At 39.5% G+C, this 19,504-nt stretch overlaps 1 protein-coding gene across 3 annotated transcripts in view; it reads right to left on the reverse strand.

The window, feature by feature from the left end:
* Positions 1-5,432: 5,432 nt before the first annotated feature.
* LOC129241860 (putative phospholipase B-like lamina ancestor) overlaps positions 5,433-19,504 on the reverse strand; it is an 86,665-nt gene continuing 72,593 nt past the window's right edge. For all 3 annotated transcript variants that reach the window (XM_054878400.1, XM_054878402.1, XM_054878401.1), the window contains exons 3-5: positions 10,207-11,174; positions 8,131-8,247; positions 5,433-7,621 (exon numbers count right to left, since the gene is read on the reverse strand). In XM_054878400.1, coding sequence (XP_054734375.1) covers positions 5,983-7,621; positions 8,131-8,247; positions 10,207-10,466 — 2,016 coding nt within the window. In that variant the 5' untranslated portion in view covers positions 10,467-11,174 and the 3' untranslated portion in view covers positions 5,433-5,982. The remainder of the gene's footprint in view (positions 7,622-8,130; positions 8,248-10,206; positions 11,175-19,504) is intronic.

Below are 19,504 nucleotides of genomic sequence, written 5' to 3' on the forward strand. Positions count from 1 at the left end.
CGCATTGTCATTATTCTCTCCATCATGACAGTTACCTAAGGGAATAGGAGTATTAAAGAAAAAAACAGTTACTTTATTTAACTCTCACCATGTTTCACTTCGAGTTAGCAGACACGATATTGAAAATTAATAAAACTGGACAACAACAACGCGCACATACGAGGTGTGTTGAAAAAAAGGTGAATTTTTATTTTTCTCAAAAATATTTATTTATTTATGAATTCCTATTTTATCTCCTTCAAAGTAAGCCCCCTCGAATATAATACACTTGTGCCAGCGTTTTTCCCAATCCTCGAAGCAATTCTGATATGACTTTTTGGTATATGCTTGAGATCTCTCAGCTATTCGGTTTTTATCTCCTCAATCGTCACAAAACGCCGTCCTTTCATGGGTCTCTTCAATCTTGGTAGCAAGAAAAAGTCGCAGGGGGCAAATCGGGTGATTACGGTGGCTGAGGCGTGATAACGGTATTGTTTTTGACCAAATAATCTCTCACAAGTAAAGATGAGTGAGCAGGTGGATTATCATGATGCAAAAGCCATGCATTTTTTTCCACAATTCCGGGCGTTTTTTCATATTGCTTCACGCAAACGGCGCATTACTTAATACTCCTGATGCACTACGCCATGGTAATCGAAGAAAACAGTGAGTGAAACCTTGACATTTGGCGTGCTTTTTTTTGGTCTTGGCTCTCCTGAACTCTTCTATTGGGACTAGTGAGCTTTGATTTCGGTGTTCTAACCATAAACCCATGATTCGTCACCAGTTATGACCCTTTAAAGCAAATCTGAATCATCGTTGACGTCATTCAAAAACCCCTCAGCGATATTCCTGCGACGTTGTTTTTGAACAAAATTCAGCAATTTTGGAACGAACTTCGCTGCTACACACTTCATGCCTAAAATTTCCGAAAAGATTGCATGGCATGGTCTAACCGATATGCAGACATCCTCAGCAGCTTCTCTAATTGTGGTTCGATGATTCTCCATAACAATTTTCTTCACTTTCTCAACATTTTCATCGGTTGTTGATGTTCTGGGGCGTCCAGAGCGAGCGTCGTCATTCACATCTTCTTGTACCACTTGTACACATTTTTTTGCCTCAGAGTACTCTCACCTTATGCCACTGTCACATTTCAAGTGTATTTGAGCACTTAATTCCATTTTTTACACCAAATTTCCACCAACTTCTTTGATCCATTTTTTCGATAGCAGAAAACGCCGAATAGGCAAAAGTATTGACTTATTTATGCCTCTCACAAACAAACTAAACATGCTACATATATTGCTAAAACCGTGGTTATATCTTCCAGACCAACATAAAAAAAAAAATAATCGAAAGTCGGATGTACTTAACTCGCGAAATTTAAAAATTCACCTTATTTTTTGAAAAAAACTCGTACAGAAAGGGTTTCCAATAACAGGTGTTACTTTGAATAGCCCGCTATTTGGGTAGATGTCACTTTGAAGCTGTCAGTTTTTGATATTTGACAAGTAGACATTACGCCATTAATAAAAATGAAACCAACCATGCTTCAACAACGCATAGAAATTATTAAAATTCACTATAAAAATGGTGAAAATTTAGCAGAGACGGTTCGTAAAACTCGAACATTTTGGGTCATCGTAAAGCAGCTTTTCGGACCGCAATACAGAAATTAATGAAAAAATTCGAGCTGTCGGGACAAGTTAGTGATGTGAAGAATAAAACCCGAGCACGTCGCTCAAGAACAGCCGAAAATATTGCTGTTGTAGCCGAAAGTATTGAAGAAAACCCAGGTTTGTCCATTCCACGTCGTTCTTTGGAATTAGACATTCCACAAACGTCATAACATCGTATTTTGCATAAAGATTTGGGTCTTAAGGCTTATAAAGTCCAGTTAATACAAAAACTCAAGCCGGTCGGTCATCAACAACGTCGTGTGTTTGCTGATTGGGCTGTTGAAATGCATGAAAATGATCCGGAATTCCATCGAAAAATCATCTTGAGTGATGAGACCCATTTCATCCTCGGTGGCTTCGTCAACAAGGAAAATTGTCGGATCTGGGCTCAGAAAGTCCAAGAGTTATTCTGGAAAAACCTCTCTATCCTCAACGTGTGACGGTTTCGTGCGGTTTATGGTCCGGCGGAGTCAATGGGCCTTACTTTTTCGAAAATGAAGCTGGAGCAACAGTTACGGTGAATGGATTGCGCTATTGAGAGATGATTAACGACTTTTTATGGCCGGAATTGGATGGTATTGATCGGGACAACGTTTATTTTCAACAAGACGGCGCTAAGTGTCACACAAGCAACGAAACCATTGATCTTTTCTCAAAATAACACCTCTTATTGGAAAAGCCTTTATAGGTGCATAAAAGAAACTTAATGGCCCTTTTGCCTAGTAAGAGATGAACTACTATTTCAAATCCGATCAACAAACATGTAATATGTATAAGATGGGCCTTTTTCAAATCCCAAGAATTCAAAACTAATAAATTTCTTAAAAATTTGGAAAAGTGGCAAGGCATTGTCACTTTAACATTTTTTTTTAATACAAACATACATACAATATAAAATACATAACACTGTTTGTTGACACTGCAACTACTTACATCAAAACTAACGAGCAGTACAATTTCGGTAACATAAAGAGAATTTTCTGAAGAGATTTTCATAGTCTCTTACTTAAGTTAACAGTCATCATGCCAGATGATGCGGTTTAATTCAATGCAGTCGTCGGGTTAGGCCTGAGCGAAGTTGAGAAAATCTCGAAGGGTTTTATTCTGGAGTCGTTCAAGTATACTTATTTTACTTTGACTGGCGCAACCTCATAGTTGCGCGCCATAGGACCACACAGGCTTTATGAATTGTTTATATATAGATATTTTTGTATATATGGATAGCTTTGATCTTCGTCCAATTAGCTTTTTCATTTTTATTATCTTCAGATCGCCTTCCATTGAAGCTTAGCATCGAGCGTTAAGCCAAGGTATTTTGCAGTGTTTGCATGGGGTATTGCAGCCCGTAGCAGTATTGTTGGGAACTGATTCACTTTTTTGTTGGTGAAGTTTACATGAACTGACTAGGCATTGTTCAATTTTATGCGCCAAGTCTTCGTCCGTTGTTCAATAGCGTTTGTTGCACTTTGAAGTTTTCTCTGCAACTTCTTCAGCGCCTTTTCCAATTGCTAGGATGGCAGTGTCGTCGGCAAAAGTGGCGATCAAGCTGTTCTGGGATATCGGCAAGTCTGCGGTATATAGAAGGTACAAGAGCGAACCCAGAATGCTTCCTTGCGGCGCATTCAAGGTTTGAGTATTCGTTTCCTTGTTTAAGGCGAAAGTAGCGTTCGCTCAGATACGCCTTTAGAAGGGCGCAAAAATCATTTGGAAGGCAGGTATTTAGTTTGTTATGGTATTTAAACCGACATGCCAAGCCTTGTCGAAAGCTTGTGCGTCGTCCAGGAATACTACTGAACACACGTTATTCTGTTCAAAAGAGTTTTCGATTACAGCTGTAATGCTGTGCACCTGATCGATGGTTGAGTGCTTACTGCGAAAGCCAAATTGATGCGAAGGTAACAAGGTTTTAGAGTCGATAAATGGCGTCAATCGATTGAGGATGAGCTTTTCAAATAGCTTACCAATTTGAGGCAGATTTGTCGATATGAGGAAAAAAGATGTAAATCTCTTCCCACTTTTGGAATCATTATCATTTCTGCAACTTTCCACAGAGTACAGGGAACATAGTGTAGATGAATTGAATGATTAAACCCCTTCACTAATTTAAGCAAACTTATATAGGGTAACTTTTTTAACACCCCAGCAGTAATTAAATCGAATCCGGACGCTTTTTTATTTCTTAGTTGTTGTATTTCTCTTTTGAGTTCTTTTTTTGGTAATGAATGAGATAGGGGTGTTTTCGTGCACAGTAAGAGTATACAAATTGTCTCATCGATTTTAGTTAGGTTGGAAGGTTTTTGTTAACACTTTGACATACATATAAACATATACAGTGACTCACGGCTTATTTGATGCAGGTAATACTTAAAAAAAAAAAATGGCTCGATGTTTATTAAATTTAATCAAAAAAATGTATACGACTTGTAATGAGATATGTGTGTGTTGTCTACCACTGCAGAAAGAACGATAACAAAAACAAAGCTTGCTGAAAAAATATGGAAACATATGATCACAGCTTAAATGATGCAGTGTATTTTATACTTTCTCTGAGAATGCAATAACGGAGATATGCATTTTTTTTCTGTTTAACTTAGCGTCTTAAGTCATTCTCAAAAAAATTTTGTAAAGAAAAGTTGAAAAAATTTAATTTTTTTTAAATGGGAAAACGGACCTCACTTGAAAAATGGCAAAACGTTATTCGTCATTATAAAGAGGGCAAAAGTCAACGAAAAATTGCAGAAATGGTTGCTATTAGTTCCTCAACTATCCAGGACATTATAGAAAGGTTTCGTCACGAAAACAAGATAGAAGATAAGGGCAGATCTGCGCCAAATAAAATATTTAATGATGCAGATAAGAGGTGAGTTGTTCGCAAAGTTAAAGAATACCCCGATTTAAGCTTGGCCGCACCCTCAGATGCGCTTGGGCGAAGGTCCCGCTCCCCATGCTCCACCCTCGCCGACAGGGACATGGCTCAGCAGAACCTTTTCCCGCGATCATTGACTGGCGCCAAGACCGCGCTCGTACCTTGGAGGGTCGTGGCTCGGCCATTGGCGGCAGCTGCAGGGCAGGGAGGTGTACTGCGTTCAGCCACCGTCCTTCTCCGCTTACCTCGAGAGCGAGGCAGCTTGGAAGCGCCCGCGCCCACCGAAGATTCGTTAGCTTCCGTGGGTGTCACGTCCGCCGACTGTGGTCTTTTGGAAGGCATAGAGGCAGAAGGGCCGGCAGAGCCACATGCGGATTTCTCCCGCATGAGCCTTGCCCGCCGCTTTCTTCTCTCCCTCCTTGCCACGCTCTTCGATTTCCCGGCTTCTTTGGGAGGTCGTGCAGCCACCGAAGAGACTTCACAACTCAGGCACTCCGAAACATGGAAACGTTTTTCAGACTCTGGAGAAGAGGAGATTGCGATAGCAAGCCCCGTCTCCTCCAGGATGCGCTCTCGTTCATAGAGCCGAGAGACTTGGGTAAGGGTTGGGGCCTTCAGAATCCATGCCCCTGCTGCCGAAGTGGGTGGATTGCCACTTGTGTGGATTCCACCTGGAGTAATATTCTTTGTGTTGTCCATTACCAAGGATGGTTTTTATTCGGGACTCCTCCCTAGCCAGTTTGGTTCGCCGATGGCGTCCTGATTCTATGCCAACTTTGAGTCATCACACGAGTGTCGAACCCACCCCATCAGGGCTTCCCTATCCACCACCTGGGACGCGCCCCATGGGAGATCAGGCAACTCCTCCTAACTTTACATTCATGCGAAATGAAACAAAATGTAGATTGTTTTCTATTTTTATGTATGTATTTTTATTCTCACAATTGCACTGTGTAAAAGTTAGAAACCTTAGATAGACGTGGAAAACACACCTGATAAGATGTTTACACACAAAATTTCCAAGAAATATTTTAGAACTATGGAAGACTAAAGTTCATAGTTTCTTTTAATTTTTTACAATTTTAATGCTATGGACGCACAAAATTTATAAAATGTTTACAATTTTTTCTACGATTTATACAATCGAAATAATTTTGCACAATCGGCTTAAAATCACAACATTCTTTCTTAGGCGCAATTGCTACGAATTTATTATAAATCATAAAATTTTCTAAAAAAAATATGCTTCGGTTCTTGGTAGAAGACAAACGGATTAGTTCCAAGCATAAATAAAAAATGCCTCAAAAATACACTCGTCAAATTTAAATGGATACACACACCTGCATGTGTAGTAGTGAAAATGATTGTGAAATTAAATTAAAATATTTCTTTATTTGCTATGTATTTGAATAGGCACCAGAGCATTAAGCCAGACACTGTTCACCGCATCCCACGTCACCACGCCCATGTTGGCGATACTTTGCCAAAATTGAATTCATCTGGATGCCCCTGATGTTGCACATCCGCCACGTGATCTAGAACTATAGACCACTTAAATGGACCACTGGAGGCCTTTCGCATTGCATTTGCTTGAATGTCATTGCGCACCGATCGATGTTCGGTTATGCGCTCCAGTTCGGCAAGCTGCGACGCATCATCAATGCTTACACTCAAGCGTCCATCCATCAAATTGGAAGCTATATCAGTTGATTCACTTGCGACACTCGCAATCGCTTCACGCGGTTGCACGTGCTGTAGCCGTATAAAAATGGGCCCAGCAAAGGCATGATAGTCGCTAATGCCTATTTGCGCATTGTAGGAGAACAATTTGATGTCAATGTTGCCATACGCAACCGACTCTTCGCCTAGCAGATCGCCTCGGAAACCGTGTTTTCGCATAAACTGATCGACTGCCTCGAGATTAGTTAGTTCTTCGTCAAGCGCTGCCTTCATGTCGAGATAGGCATTTTCAGGGGATACGCCGCTAGCTTGCAACATCTCATCGAAGTAGGGCACACCATTGGCAATCCATGTTGAGTTTGCGCCCGTTAAAAACTTCTCAGAGACATCTTTCAGATGCATGCGACCCGGCAGTTGCTCGACAATCCATACCAATCCTTTGTTGCGGTTATGACGTTCATTTATGGCTGCCTCATCTGCGGCATTCAACGGCAATGCGGCATCGTCATGTTTTTCATCCTCGGCTAGCGTCATGTATAAATTGTCTTGGGGGCGCAGTTTGTTCAAGTCGACCGTTATCCACTGTTTGCAGCCAGTGAAGGGGTGACGCGACATTGCCTTTGCCCAAGTGCGACGATTCTGCGCTATACGATTCGCGGCCATGACACGCGCAGCCAACGGCAACGCTTGTGTAACGTTCACTGTCTTCCACAAATCGAGATTCTCATTCTTTATGCCTACACCGCCGACAATGGATTGCACCTGACGACCCTTCACGATGTAGAAGTCATCGGTGGAGCCGAGTATGCCTGGATAGCCGGTAAATGTTATATCTACGCCGGGCACTGTATTCGAGCGTTGATTCGGTGAGAAGTGATAATGAAATTTATAACGCTTTTGGATGCGCAACATAGAAGCGTAGCTGCCGGCAGTGCTGTGACCAAAAAGTAACCGCCATGTGGGTGCGTCGGCGGTTTGAAAGATTTTCGTCAGCATTGTGGCGCTCGGTAGAAAGAAATTCTTTGGTCCTGTTTCTGCTTCTTTAGCTGATGCTTCAGCTGTGACAACGTCCGCGGTCTCCGTGTCGGCTGTTTCATTACTTTTCATCCATACAAAGTTCTCAAAATAAATTTTGAGATCCTGAATGTCAGCGGCGGCATTCAAAAGTAGAAAATCGGAAAATGGTATTTCCTCTTCGAGATCTGAACGTGCACGAGATGCGCCGCGTATATACCCCGTTTCTAGGCCCTCCAATTGACTGAAGTAGAGGCTGATCTGATGCCAGTAGTGGTCGTGCTCGCCGCGTTGTACAGCTGTCTCTTTAATGCGAATGTAGTTCTCGTCCAGGAGATCGCGCAGCCAAGAGCAAAAGGTTTGCGAATCCTCATCACGTTCGCAGGAGGATTCGATGGTGCTGAAGAGCGAAATAAAAATAGGTGTTAAAAAAATTTTCAAATAATAAAATGTTTGTAATTTTATGCATAGGGCTTTCCAATAGGGGCTGGTGGAAATGAAATAAACAAAAACTATATTATGTGTGAGGTATTAACAAAATTCTTTGTTTATTAAGAAAGATCCATTTATGCATGCCATTTGGCAGTGAATATGGCATCGTTGAAGTATGCGTCATAACTTCATAGGGAGTCATGGATCCGCAAGGTCTAGGTTATGCTGCCTTTGAGGACAACTTCCGATTGCGGTTTATTGGAGTAGGACTGCGAGTTCAGAAAACCTCACAAGAAAAATCGATCAAAGTAGCCAATACATGCAATCTTCACGAGATTTAGCGATAACCTCAAATCTTGTATGCTCCAACTTGCCATGGCGATTTATTTTCAGTGCCCCAATAATAAAAACAGTTTCAACAGACATTTCCAAAACAATCCGTCTCTATTGGAAAACCCTACATCCAATGTTACTTACTTTTTCCATTGATTATAGATATTGTTCCATGTCAACGAGCCCTCAAGTATTCCAGCACCGAAAGCCTGTACCCAGTCCGGGTAAGTACGTTGAGTTTCCACCTCGATTTGCGCCCAACTGTAAATGAAAAAGCAACGAATATTAGAAGCTGTGGCAAAGTAACTAAAAACTGAAATGGTCCCAATCACTTGAGACGAGACTAAATAACTGGTATTACCCTTGATATCCTAAAAATTCTACTATAGAAAAATTCTATCCTAGAGCAGATCAAATCTAAAGCATTTATATTCACTTCTGTTCCTAATGCAAGAACAATTTGATATAGGCGATAAGCAATGGAGGAGAAGTGACTGGAATAGTACAAAAATTCCTCTTCCTAAATATTCAAGATCTCTTCAAAGTACCTGAAGTAAGCTGAGAGGTACTCAGTTTCTTTATCCAAAAAAATGTGCACTATCCCAATCACGCGGTCTATGAGAGGTGCAGATGTCAGAGGAACTAGAAATACAAACAATGGGCATTTTCCTTATAAAAATCGACTCTATAAAAGCACAAAATATTAAATAGAGGCTCAAGAATACTGAAATATCTGAAAGAAGTGTCCGACCAATAGGACATCATCAAAATCCCTTGAGTTGAGATACTGTCTAACTAATGTGGAAATACTGCATTTTTTATAGCTTCTACCACAGATTCAGTAAGAGTTTCAAGACAGTAATAATAAGAGACTGAGCGCACACATCCATGAAAGGTGTTAGACCTAACTTCATCTAAAACATTAAGTGCATCACTTAATTTTTTTCCCCCATTAACTAAGATGCCTTCGGCTTTATACCACCTCAAAATGGCAAATGGTTCCTTTTGTGAAGAGTTTATAATAGATATAATAGTTTTATAATTAAAGCTTACATCCTTTCTGGGTGTTCGAGCGAGCTCTTCTTCCTATTTGTAGTGCTGTTCCACAAATAGAGAAACCTACAGTTTTCAGCCGACTTCGAACGGCAAATATTTTTTATGATGATCTTTTTCATGGTAGAAATACATTCGCCATTGTCTGCCGAGGGGCGACCCCTTTTTGAAAAAACTTTTCCTATCATTTGATGTTTCATGCACCATCCCATTCGGCTACGGCGATCGGTGAGGAGTATGCATAGCAGAAATACATTTTACGTGACGAGGGCTTACCGCTGTTAGATTTGTTTTTTAATGTCAGCAGTGACAATTGAACTCAGTATGGACTCACTGAAGGTCATATACAAACCCACTAAGCCAAGGTAGATAGGTAGATGAAATGGTTGAAGTGCCAGTCTGGCACTCCTCAAGTTGCACTAAAGTGCCTTTTGGATACGATTATGAGACCTACAACAGGCAGATATCTACAGCCAGCCAGAGCTGTTGATGTAATGGCCAAGCTGCCAAACCCGGACATTTACAGAGGCCGTGAGTGCCGATCGTCCAGTAGCCGGCAAACACAGCTACGAGTTTGGAAATTGAATGGCGAGGAGTCCAAAGGACTTTCTGTGTACTTCGTATATCCTATTAGGGTCAAAGGGATTTCGAAATAGCACATGAAGAAATGAAGCTCAATCTTTTCTGTGCTTTCCTGAGAAATACCCTCTGTTCCTATGTCCTGGAACCCATATCAGACAAATGTTACCGTTACAGGAGTTTACTAATTTCATTCTGCACCATGGCGTCGTCAGATCCTTAATCGTGGCTTGACTAACGGAGAAAATGTTAATATCTTCCTCGCTCCCGCATTTCCTAAGCATTTTGCATGCCTGTAGGATCGCAAAGACTTCAGCTTGAAAAATACTAGCAGTATTCAGCGGTTCAAAGGAAATAGATAAACTGGCTGATTTCGAGAAAACCCCCGATTCTATCTTGGAGCCGTTAGTGAAGACAGAGCTGCAAGCTTTAGCTCTAAGCTAAAAAGGCCGAAAATATAGTTTGCCAATATTTAAGGCTACTCGTTTACTAATCTTCGGCATTTAATTAATCTGCGGCATTCATTACCACAGTTGCTATAAAATCTGAAGTTCTTAATTTGGAATTTAAGAAACACATTTCACTTACCCATTTTCATAGATGGAATCCTTGTAGCAAACTCTAGCAGCACCCTTTGGAATGTTAAGTAGATCATTTTGCTGTTTCCAGTATTCAATGTGAAATCCAGTCTGTTTCGACCAAAATGCCGTAGCACAGTATGTGCCATTATATTTCGGACGTTCCATATAGCTAATGAAGAAAGCTCCTATCACAAGTAAACCAGCACCGATAAGGATGTAAGTCCCTATTCGTGTTTTTTGCCAAGATGCACCAACAACTTTGAGCATTGTTCCGGCCGTTTTGAAGTTTAATTGATACAAAATCTAGAAAAAACTCTGCAGCGCGCGGAACGCTGTGCTCTCAAGCTGGTTTGGTATGCACGCTATATGCAACGATATGTGACGATATGTTAAGATATGAGCCTCTTTTTTCAATACAGATTATGTTAAATTAGGATTCAGATTTCACAAGCAATTGACTGGTTACAAGGCAATATGATGTGCAAGATTTACACGAGGGTATAATTGAGGTCGGCGCGTGCAGCGTACGAATGTTCAAGACTGCGGCTGTGTGCGTCGATAGTGCTGACGATGGCTGCTCCCAGCGTGGTGACAGCGTTGGCACTTGCGTATTGGAGGGCACTGAGGTATAGGATGTCTGTGGCCACTTTGACTGGCGAAGCGATCGTATTGCTCATCGGAGGAAGCGTTTAGATCGCTAGCTGGTTTGTGTACGATGTGAAACGATGGATTCAGTGGTGAGTTTTTCAATTATTTTAGGCTGCTTAGATTGCTTTTACTTTGGTATATTTTTTAAATGCAAATAATTGGTGATGTATTCATTTAGCAATAAAGCTGGTATTAGGAGAACTTTGAAAATGAGCTGATCTTGTTTTGTACATAAATAGCAGATAACCAAAAATGTTGCTATTTTTCCTAATATTTATTTAAAAGAGGCCGGAGTTAGTTGAATTGAGTGTTTGGTCAATAAAGTCCCTGAAATGAAAGAAAACGAAAAATGTATGAAAAATAAATAAAAATTTATTGAAATTAATTAAATTAGTTAAAACTATATACATATAATATATTATATAACTGAAACATAAATAAACAATAATCGGAATCAGTTCCGCAGAAATCATGAATTAGATCAGATATTATGAATGCAATCCACATAAAAAGCGATGGTCCGGATGGTCCCATCTAGACCGCTGCAGAAGTGCAAAGTATTTTGTGACAAGTCCGAACAGAAAACTGTCAAACTTTCTACTAAAACTTGGAAGGAAAGACGTTCGGTTGATGTTCGGCATTATTACAGGACACAATCCATGGGGTCAGCATATGACCACCATTGGAATCATTGAGGTCCCACTAATCCTGTCTTGCTTGGAGGAAGTGGATAGCACTGAGCACGTTCTCTCTGAGTGCCGTGCCTTTGCTAGAGCAAGACTACGAGTTTTGGGTTCCAATGTTGTGGGAATGAGTAAAATTCGTTCTGTGGAACTGGAGGATATTTACAGACTTACCAAAGAATCTGGAAAATTCTCACAGGACTAACTACCTCTGTCCCTGTCTCTTTTCTATCTCTTTCTCTAATAGCTTTCTCCTTCTCTCCTTGACTCTCTACCCTCTTTCCAGAGCTCTAAATACATTGGGCTTTTTATCCTGACTGTTTTAGGAACCACCAAATCTCTTGGTGTTCCTTGGCTCGACCAATTCAAATTTCAATTTCGATACATAAATTATCTTTTATGATGCGTAAAAATATGTATCTACTTTTACTCAGCGAGCCAAAGTACATAAATTGAAAACTTTGAAGTGTTTCTCGAATTTTGGATTTTTTGAGTTATGACGTTTTTCTACCACCACCAAACGAGCGATATGTTTGATATTCCTAACAGCATCCATTTCATCTGATAGCGCTATATATCAAAAATTTCTAATTTAATAGATTTTTAAGTCATTAGTTTCCTTTCGAGCTGGTTAGTTGGTTGTGTTGTTTATGAAATGACTACTCAGGCACGTGGAGACGCCATTGCACTTACACTTCTCATAGAAAAACCCTCAAATATATTATAGTATAATACAGTCTGTGTCAGAAGAAAAGAACCGGTTTTTTCTTGTAACTTTAAGATATATTTCGTGCTGTTTTTTGCTGAATAATGTCCCACTCAATACCAGTGCTAACTCAGGTTAGTGTCGTTCGAAACTTTCCTGTAAACGGGAAGTACACGAAGCGTTTTGAGGCGGTATTTTTATGCACGCATTCGAAAGGGCCGAAATTATCTTACGCCGCAGCTGCAAAAGTGATTAAAAAATCGAAAAAGTTTGTTGTGATGTGGAATCAGCGGTATAAAGTGTACAAAAATGTTGATGTCATTTCCGAGCGCGGCTTGAAGCGAATGACGACAAAAAAGCAGGATAAATTGATTGTCTAACCTTTTAGGTCGGACCCGTCTTTGTAACTACACCAAGCACGATTAGTTCTTGCTAAAAAGGGAATAGATGTGAGTATCAACACCATCGAACGTCGACTGAAGGAAGCGAACATATCCTACCGTCCCACATCATCAAAACCACTGCTCTCAGAACAACACATTGAGAAACAACAAAACTAGAAAATGGCGTCACAGTATTGGACTGGCCTTCCCAGTCCCCAGATGAAAATGTATGGGGAACTATAAAAACGCATCTTGCCGGAAGCGCAGTCCATGATTTAAAGCAGCTCGTGCATCAAGTTCGCAAAATCTAGTCGTGCTTGTCGGTGAGTTACACAGAAAAGCTGGTTCAAAGCATGAAAAAGATGCCAGGCTATACTAAACAACGATGAAGACTACATGGTTTATTGAGGAATTGCGACTCGTAGTTTTGTACATACTTTCATATAAAAACAAATTTAAATATATATCTTTAATACTTCATGAATAATCGCGGTTCCTTTTTTCTGACACAGACTGATCAGTTAGATCAGTTTTTTTTGTTATACCTCCTAAGCGTTGTTTGTTCGAAGGATGGGCCGAACATTTGCAAAAGAAATGATGGATACTTTCTTTGCTATCATTCAGGCAACAGGTTATTTAATAGGAAAGTGATATTTCTGCAGGATGCTTTTTTTAGATGGGTTGGTACGTGACCATTTTTACACAGGTTCGAAATACTGGACACGAAACACCAACTGATATAAAAAGTTTTTTCTAATAGCGGTCGTACCTCCGCAGACAATGGCAAACTTTCGAGTGAATTTCTGCCATGAAAAAGCTCCCACTACTCTTTGTATGCTACTTAGTTTGTTGGCATTGCATTGCCGCCTTAAGTGAGGCCATCAATCTAAAGGCCTGGTATGGGCACATTTCGTACAACTGTATAATTTTTAAACTGTCAAATAAAAATCTGTTAACTACAGTTTGCATATGTCTGGTTACGCCGAAATTATCACAACTTACGAAAAATTAGCAGCGTACTGAATTTAAACTTGTTGTGCGAAGTTATGCGAAGTTGTGTGAAGTATGCATAATCAGGCCTTTAGACGGGATAATTTAATGTTGGCCTTATATTGGCAGTATACAACTATATCCAAAGTTTTGGTTTCTTTCCCCAGTTTTTGCTGAGAATCCTCTAACAACTATAAAAGGCAATGTAAAGTAAGCTCCCTCCTTGCATTTCTTGACGTTAATCTTCCAATATATTTAGTAGCAATAGTGGCTTTGTCTGCAGTTTGCCTTCTACAAAAGTACTTCGCATTGAAGATAAAGGCATTACCTCGCCGCCTAAAGGAAAAAACTTAACTGGAGTTTGCTTCTATTACTAAGTAATACCCAAATTGGGTACTGAAGGTGGCGCCATTAAAAAGCAGTTACTTTGTTCGCAATTGCGACAACAAATAAAAGTAGGAGAAATTACATGTTTGTGAAAATTCAGTGAATGACTTGGTAATATTGCGATTTGTAAGATTTAAACCAAACCAAATAATAAAAACGAAAGTGCAAATTAATATAACGCCTCCAGAAGCAAGAAAGTGTGTGTATATAATTTTTTGTGCTTGGTTGTTTCCATTGCTTTCGCCTACTCTTCCTCTTCACAAACTAATTAGTAACTCCCCTTCCTTTTGTTTGTTTATACATGGACTCTTACGACACACCGAATTCGGAAGACACAACCTGGTATTCTGTCGTCTTTGACTCTGTGTTACTTTATTTTACAGTTAATCCACTTCTTGAAGTCAATGGGTGAATGCTCCCTAGCTCCCACTCTCACTCTCACTCTCTCTCTCTCTCTCTCTCTCTCTATCTCTATCTTTCTCTCTCTCTTTAGAATTTCACGAATAACTAGTAGAGAAGAACACTCACTACCCCATCGGCGTTTGCGACTCCTCGACCCCTCATCTGTTGAGATAATCGCTTGTATGTAGACTACTCAATCACCAATCAATCAAATTGATCCACTTCATTAACAGGAAACCTACACAAACTTAAAAACCACCATAAGTAAATATAATAAATATTTAACTTTAAATTTTCTCATTGCTAGTATAAGAAATTCCATAGAAATAAATTGGCTTTCAGCGAAATCAAAAAATAACACTTCAGCCTACACAAAAGCGTCTGTTAGCGTTAATGTTTTCATTTCTAAAAACTAATTTCATATTTTATGTGAATGGGGCCCATCTTTATAATGATGCTTACTTGTAAACGGATCTTATTGAAAATTGGAATTCAGTATTAACTCTTATCAAATATAATATTATCATCTATATTTATTTATAAATACAGCCGTTGAAATATACTTAAGAACGAAGCGTTGGCAGTCATATATGGGCATCTTTCATCGACTACTGTGCCGTAACGGTACTTTTTGCGCTTGAATATATGTACTTGCTGTGATCATATTCATTGAAATATGTACGTTCACTTATCTATTTCTCTTCAAGGGCATTGATTTTTTGCGTTTTGGTAGGAGGCACTGATATTTTTGTGAGAAATATGCTTAAGAACGATTCGGTGTACGTTCAAATTTTGTGAATTGTTTTACTTTATATTAAAACTGGTAAGTAAGTAAAAAATAAAGTATCTGGAGTATTCCGGACTATTCTACGGTGCTATTTCAATACAATTAAACGTTTCAAAAACGATGGTTTTTAATGCTTTGAAATATTTTGCTGAGTATAAAATAGCAAAAAATGTTCCCAGAAAAAAACAAAGCACGAAAGACTACTAGCCAGAATGATAGGATAATAATTAGATTGACAACACAGGATCCCAGGAAGAGTGCTGCTGACATCCATCGAGAAATTTTTGTTCACCTGAAAAAACCAATAACGAAAAGAACAGTTGTGCTTTGATTGGCAGAAGCAGGACTTCACGATCGGCTGGTACGGAAGAAGCCATTGGAATTTGCTGTAGAGCACACACTCTGAACTCCACTCTGGTCCACGTGTGTCGGCCAAAATTTACAGCATTCGACCCCAAGTTCGTCTCACCAATTTATGATTGGGGAGGAAGAGGCTAGACAATGGTGTGAGGTTACTTTTCCTGAGGTTACCCGGTGACGGGTCAGTTCATCGTATTGAAGGTATTATGGACGTACTAAAGTACGTTCAGTTACTTCAAAATGTAATTCTACTTTGAGCGGTAGGTAGTTCACCGGTGATTTGAAAATTTCAACAAAACAATCATCCAAAGCAGACTTCTCGTGACGCAAAAGAGTTTTTCGAAGACAATTTGATCAACGTTCTGGATTGGGCATCTTCGAGTGCCGACTTAAATCCAATAGAACATCTTTGCAATGACATAGAACATGCACTCAGTACGCAGAAAATCACAAATTTGGGTCAGTTGTTTGAAAAGGCCTAGGCAGCATAGGGTCCATCCCTTGAACGTTGTAGAGGTTTAATAATGTCAATGCAAAGGCCTTGTGCAGCAGTAATAAAGCAAAAAGCATTTTCAACAAAATATTAATGTACAATTTTTCCTTTCGCCTGCATTTTTATAATTTTATATTATTTTGCTTCGTTCTTAGGTATTTTTCTCGAAGTGTGTTAAATTTTTCCATGAAGTAAAACTATATATTTTTTTCTTAGATAAAAAGACTGATTGAAAACATTTGAAATTTATAAAATAAAACCTAATATGCAAAACATTTGAGTGATTTTATTGAAAAAGTCTCGAATGGAGAGAACTGAGTATCGTTCTTAAGTATTTTTCAACGGCTGTATATATGCAAATACGTATGTAAGTGTATCTATGTATAATGGGAAATTCCAATGATTGTGGCGTAGTACGATTTCGATCTCCACAAGACCCGTGGGCTTTATTGTATTTATGAAAAAAAAATCAGTATTTACAAAATACGAAAAGTTAATTGCTGAGATGTTTGAATGTAGTAAATAATTTTTAATGCATGCTGGCAACAGTGCCCGGGTACGTCGCACATATAGACTGATATAAATAAATATGTATATATAATATATATAATATATAATATATATAAATATATATTATTAAGTATAGCCAGACGAATAAAACTGTGCTACATTTTCAGAGTCATTAACGAGGATCGAGTCATAACACTCGTCATACCTCCCTTTGTGGCATTTATATATGCCAATTTTATATAGTTATACAAATATAAACACTCTATCTAAAAGAAGCGTGACCGGCGAAAATCAAACTTAGAATTCTGTTATAAAAAAAATTAAATGCTGTTGCGCAATTTGTTAGTCTTGTGAGAAATTTAAAAAACGTGCTTTGTTTTTACAAAATTAGTAGAACATATGAAAAACGATTTCAAGCGGCGTGCCCAGGTACACAACCTAAAGATCCAAATATGCCACGTGCAGCAAAATATTTGAAGCAGTCGAAGACGTTCGTAAGTAAATGAGTGCAACGATATACCGAAGTTAGGAACGTTGACGACTTCCCCGGACGAGGCCCAAAAACAATATATGTATGTCTCCAAGGTAAGATCAGAAGATCATTTATTTATGTGTGGCCAAGCCGAACTTATCGTTGAGTGGAGTTGAAGCAGTTTTAATGCAAAAAGGTATTAATGCAACCACAGACACGATGCGAGGACGTTTACGCACAGAAGGCCTATGATTCGGGAGAATATTGAAAAAAACCCCGCTGCTCCCATTATCACACATTCAAAAAAGACTTGCATGGACTAAGGCAAGTTCAGAACCGAATTGAGCAAACGAAATAAAGAGATTAATCTGCCCTTTTAGGTGAATAGTTGCATACGTCGGTCGTGGTGTGCTGCTGATAATCAAAAACTTCAACGAACTGTTAAACATCCAGTTAAGGTTCATGTTTGGGGCTGCTTCTCCGGAAAAGGATTCAGCCATTTATTTGCGTTTATCCCCAATTTGAATGCAGTTTTGATGCGAAGATCTTTGGAAGAACAAGTCAACCTTGGATTTTACAATAAGACGACGATCCCTAGCATCAAAGTCGAAGATGTGTAGAGTGGAAACAGCAAAATGGGATTGAAATATTGGATGGGCCTTCACAGTCACTTGATGCCAACCTTGCTAAAACCGTTTAGGCAATAGTTAAGTAAAAATTCAAAGGAAAAGAAATATGGACGGTGAGGTCAAACAATTATCAAGACGAATTCGGCAGATTTGGAGCCGATTATTTATTTATTTACGGTGACGGTAACGGTAACGGTGTCGAAAGCAGGAAATATAATTAACAGAAAAGAAATGATATATCAGGCAAATATTGAAAAAAATTGCTTTTTTTTAGCATAGCCAGTTGGAAAAATTGAAAAAAACATGGGAAACATAAAAAAAATAAACATGTCCCCTCAAGATTAAAAATTTAAAAAAATCCGTTTCTCATAATTTCAATTTCCTACCAAATACTTGAAAATTCGCGATACTTTTTACCCATATTTATTCAATACTCCATACTATGATCCGGTAGCATTTTTAGGCTGTTAACACCGCATATCTCCGAACTTCGAACATATCTCTCTATCCGTAAACAAGAGTTTGAGGGTCGTGCTAGGACAATCTTTCCAAATAGGCAGAATTGGATCGAGGGGAAAATCTGCACCGAAGCTTGCACCTCTGCCTTCACTGACGGTTCCAAGATGGAATCGGGAGTCGGAGCAGGGGATTTCTCTAAATCAGCCAATTTATCTATTTCCTTTAAACCGCCGAATACTGCTAGTGTTTTTCAAGCTGAAGTCTTTGCGATCCTGCAGGCATGCAAAATGTTTAGGGAACGCGGGAGTTAGGAAGATATTAACATTTTCTCCGATAGTCAAGCCGCGATTAAGGCTGTGACGACGCCATGGTGCAGAACGAAATTAGTAAACTCCTGTAAGGAGGAGATCGAATATCTTGGGTGTGCAGGTAACATTTGCCTAATCTGTGTTCCAGGCCATAGGAACCTAGAGAGCCTGCCAGGAAGGGGACTGAATTGGCCTCAGACCCCTCCTACCCGGTCATCGGCATCCCCCTGACAGTTGTTAAAGGGGAACTGCACAAATTATTTCTCAGGAAAGCGCAGAAAATATTGAGCTCCATTTCTTCATGTGCTATTTCGAAACCCCTTTGGCCCTAATACAATATACGAAGGACTCAGAAAGTCCTTTGGACTTCTCGCCATTCAATTTCCAAACTCGTAGCTGTGTTTGCCGGTCACTGGACGATCGGCACATACGCGGAAAATCTAAGGTTACCATTTAACCCCCATTGCAGAAGCTGTGGGGACCTTTCAGAGAAAGAGACTGTAGAGCATTTTCTCTGTAGATGTCCGGGTTTAGCAGCTAGACGACTAAGGTCACTTTGCAACCCTTTCTTCTACAGTCTGGAGTAGTGCGCCAAGCTAAATCCCATCACTCTTCTCCATTGCATCCACAGCAGATATCTCCCTGTTGTAGGCAAATCGGCGCTTTAATGCCAGACTGACACTCCAATCATTTCACCTACCTACCTACCTACTATGATCCGATACCAGAAATAAGTAAAAATATCGATACGAGGGTGGAATCGAAAGATCAATGCAATCATAGGTGTAGTACAAATGAGGTTTTGTGAGCATTACCTTGGAAGAATCAAAACTGATTTGCTCTGATGTTAAAATTTTTTCACACTCGCCTAAAAGAGCCATAAACAATTAAAGCTATGCACCCAACCTCTAAAAATTTACATTTTTGTCCAGATTTTGCTTTACTTTGCACACTGCACTTTCGAAATAGTTTATCCCCTCACATTGAAATAAAACTTAAAACCATTAAAATATTATAAGAACGAGGCGCCGCAAAGCACGCCGGGTATCGTCTAGTTACTAGTACATAAAAATGATTACTTTTTTGTG

This window comes from Anastrepha obliqua, chromosome 3, assembly GCF_027943255.1.
Source record: "Anastrepha obliqua isolate idAnaObli1 chromosome 3, idAnaObli1_1.0, whole genome shotgun sequence".
Lineage (NCBI taxonomy): Eukaryota > Metazoa > Arthropoda > Insecta > Diptera > Tephritidae > Anastrepha > Anastrepha obliqua.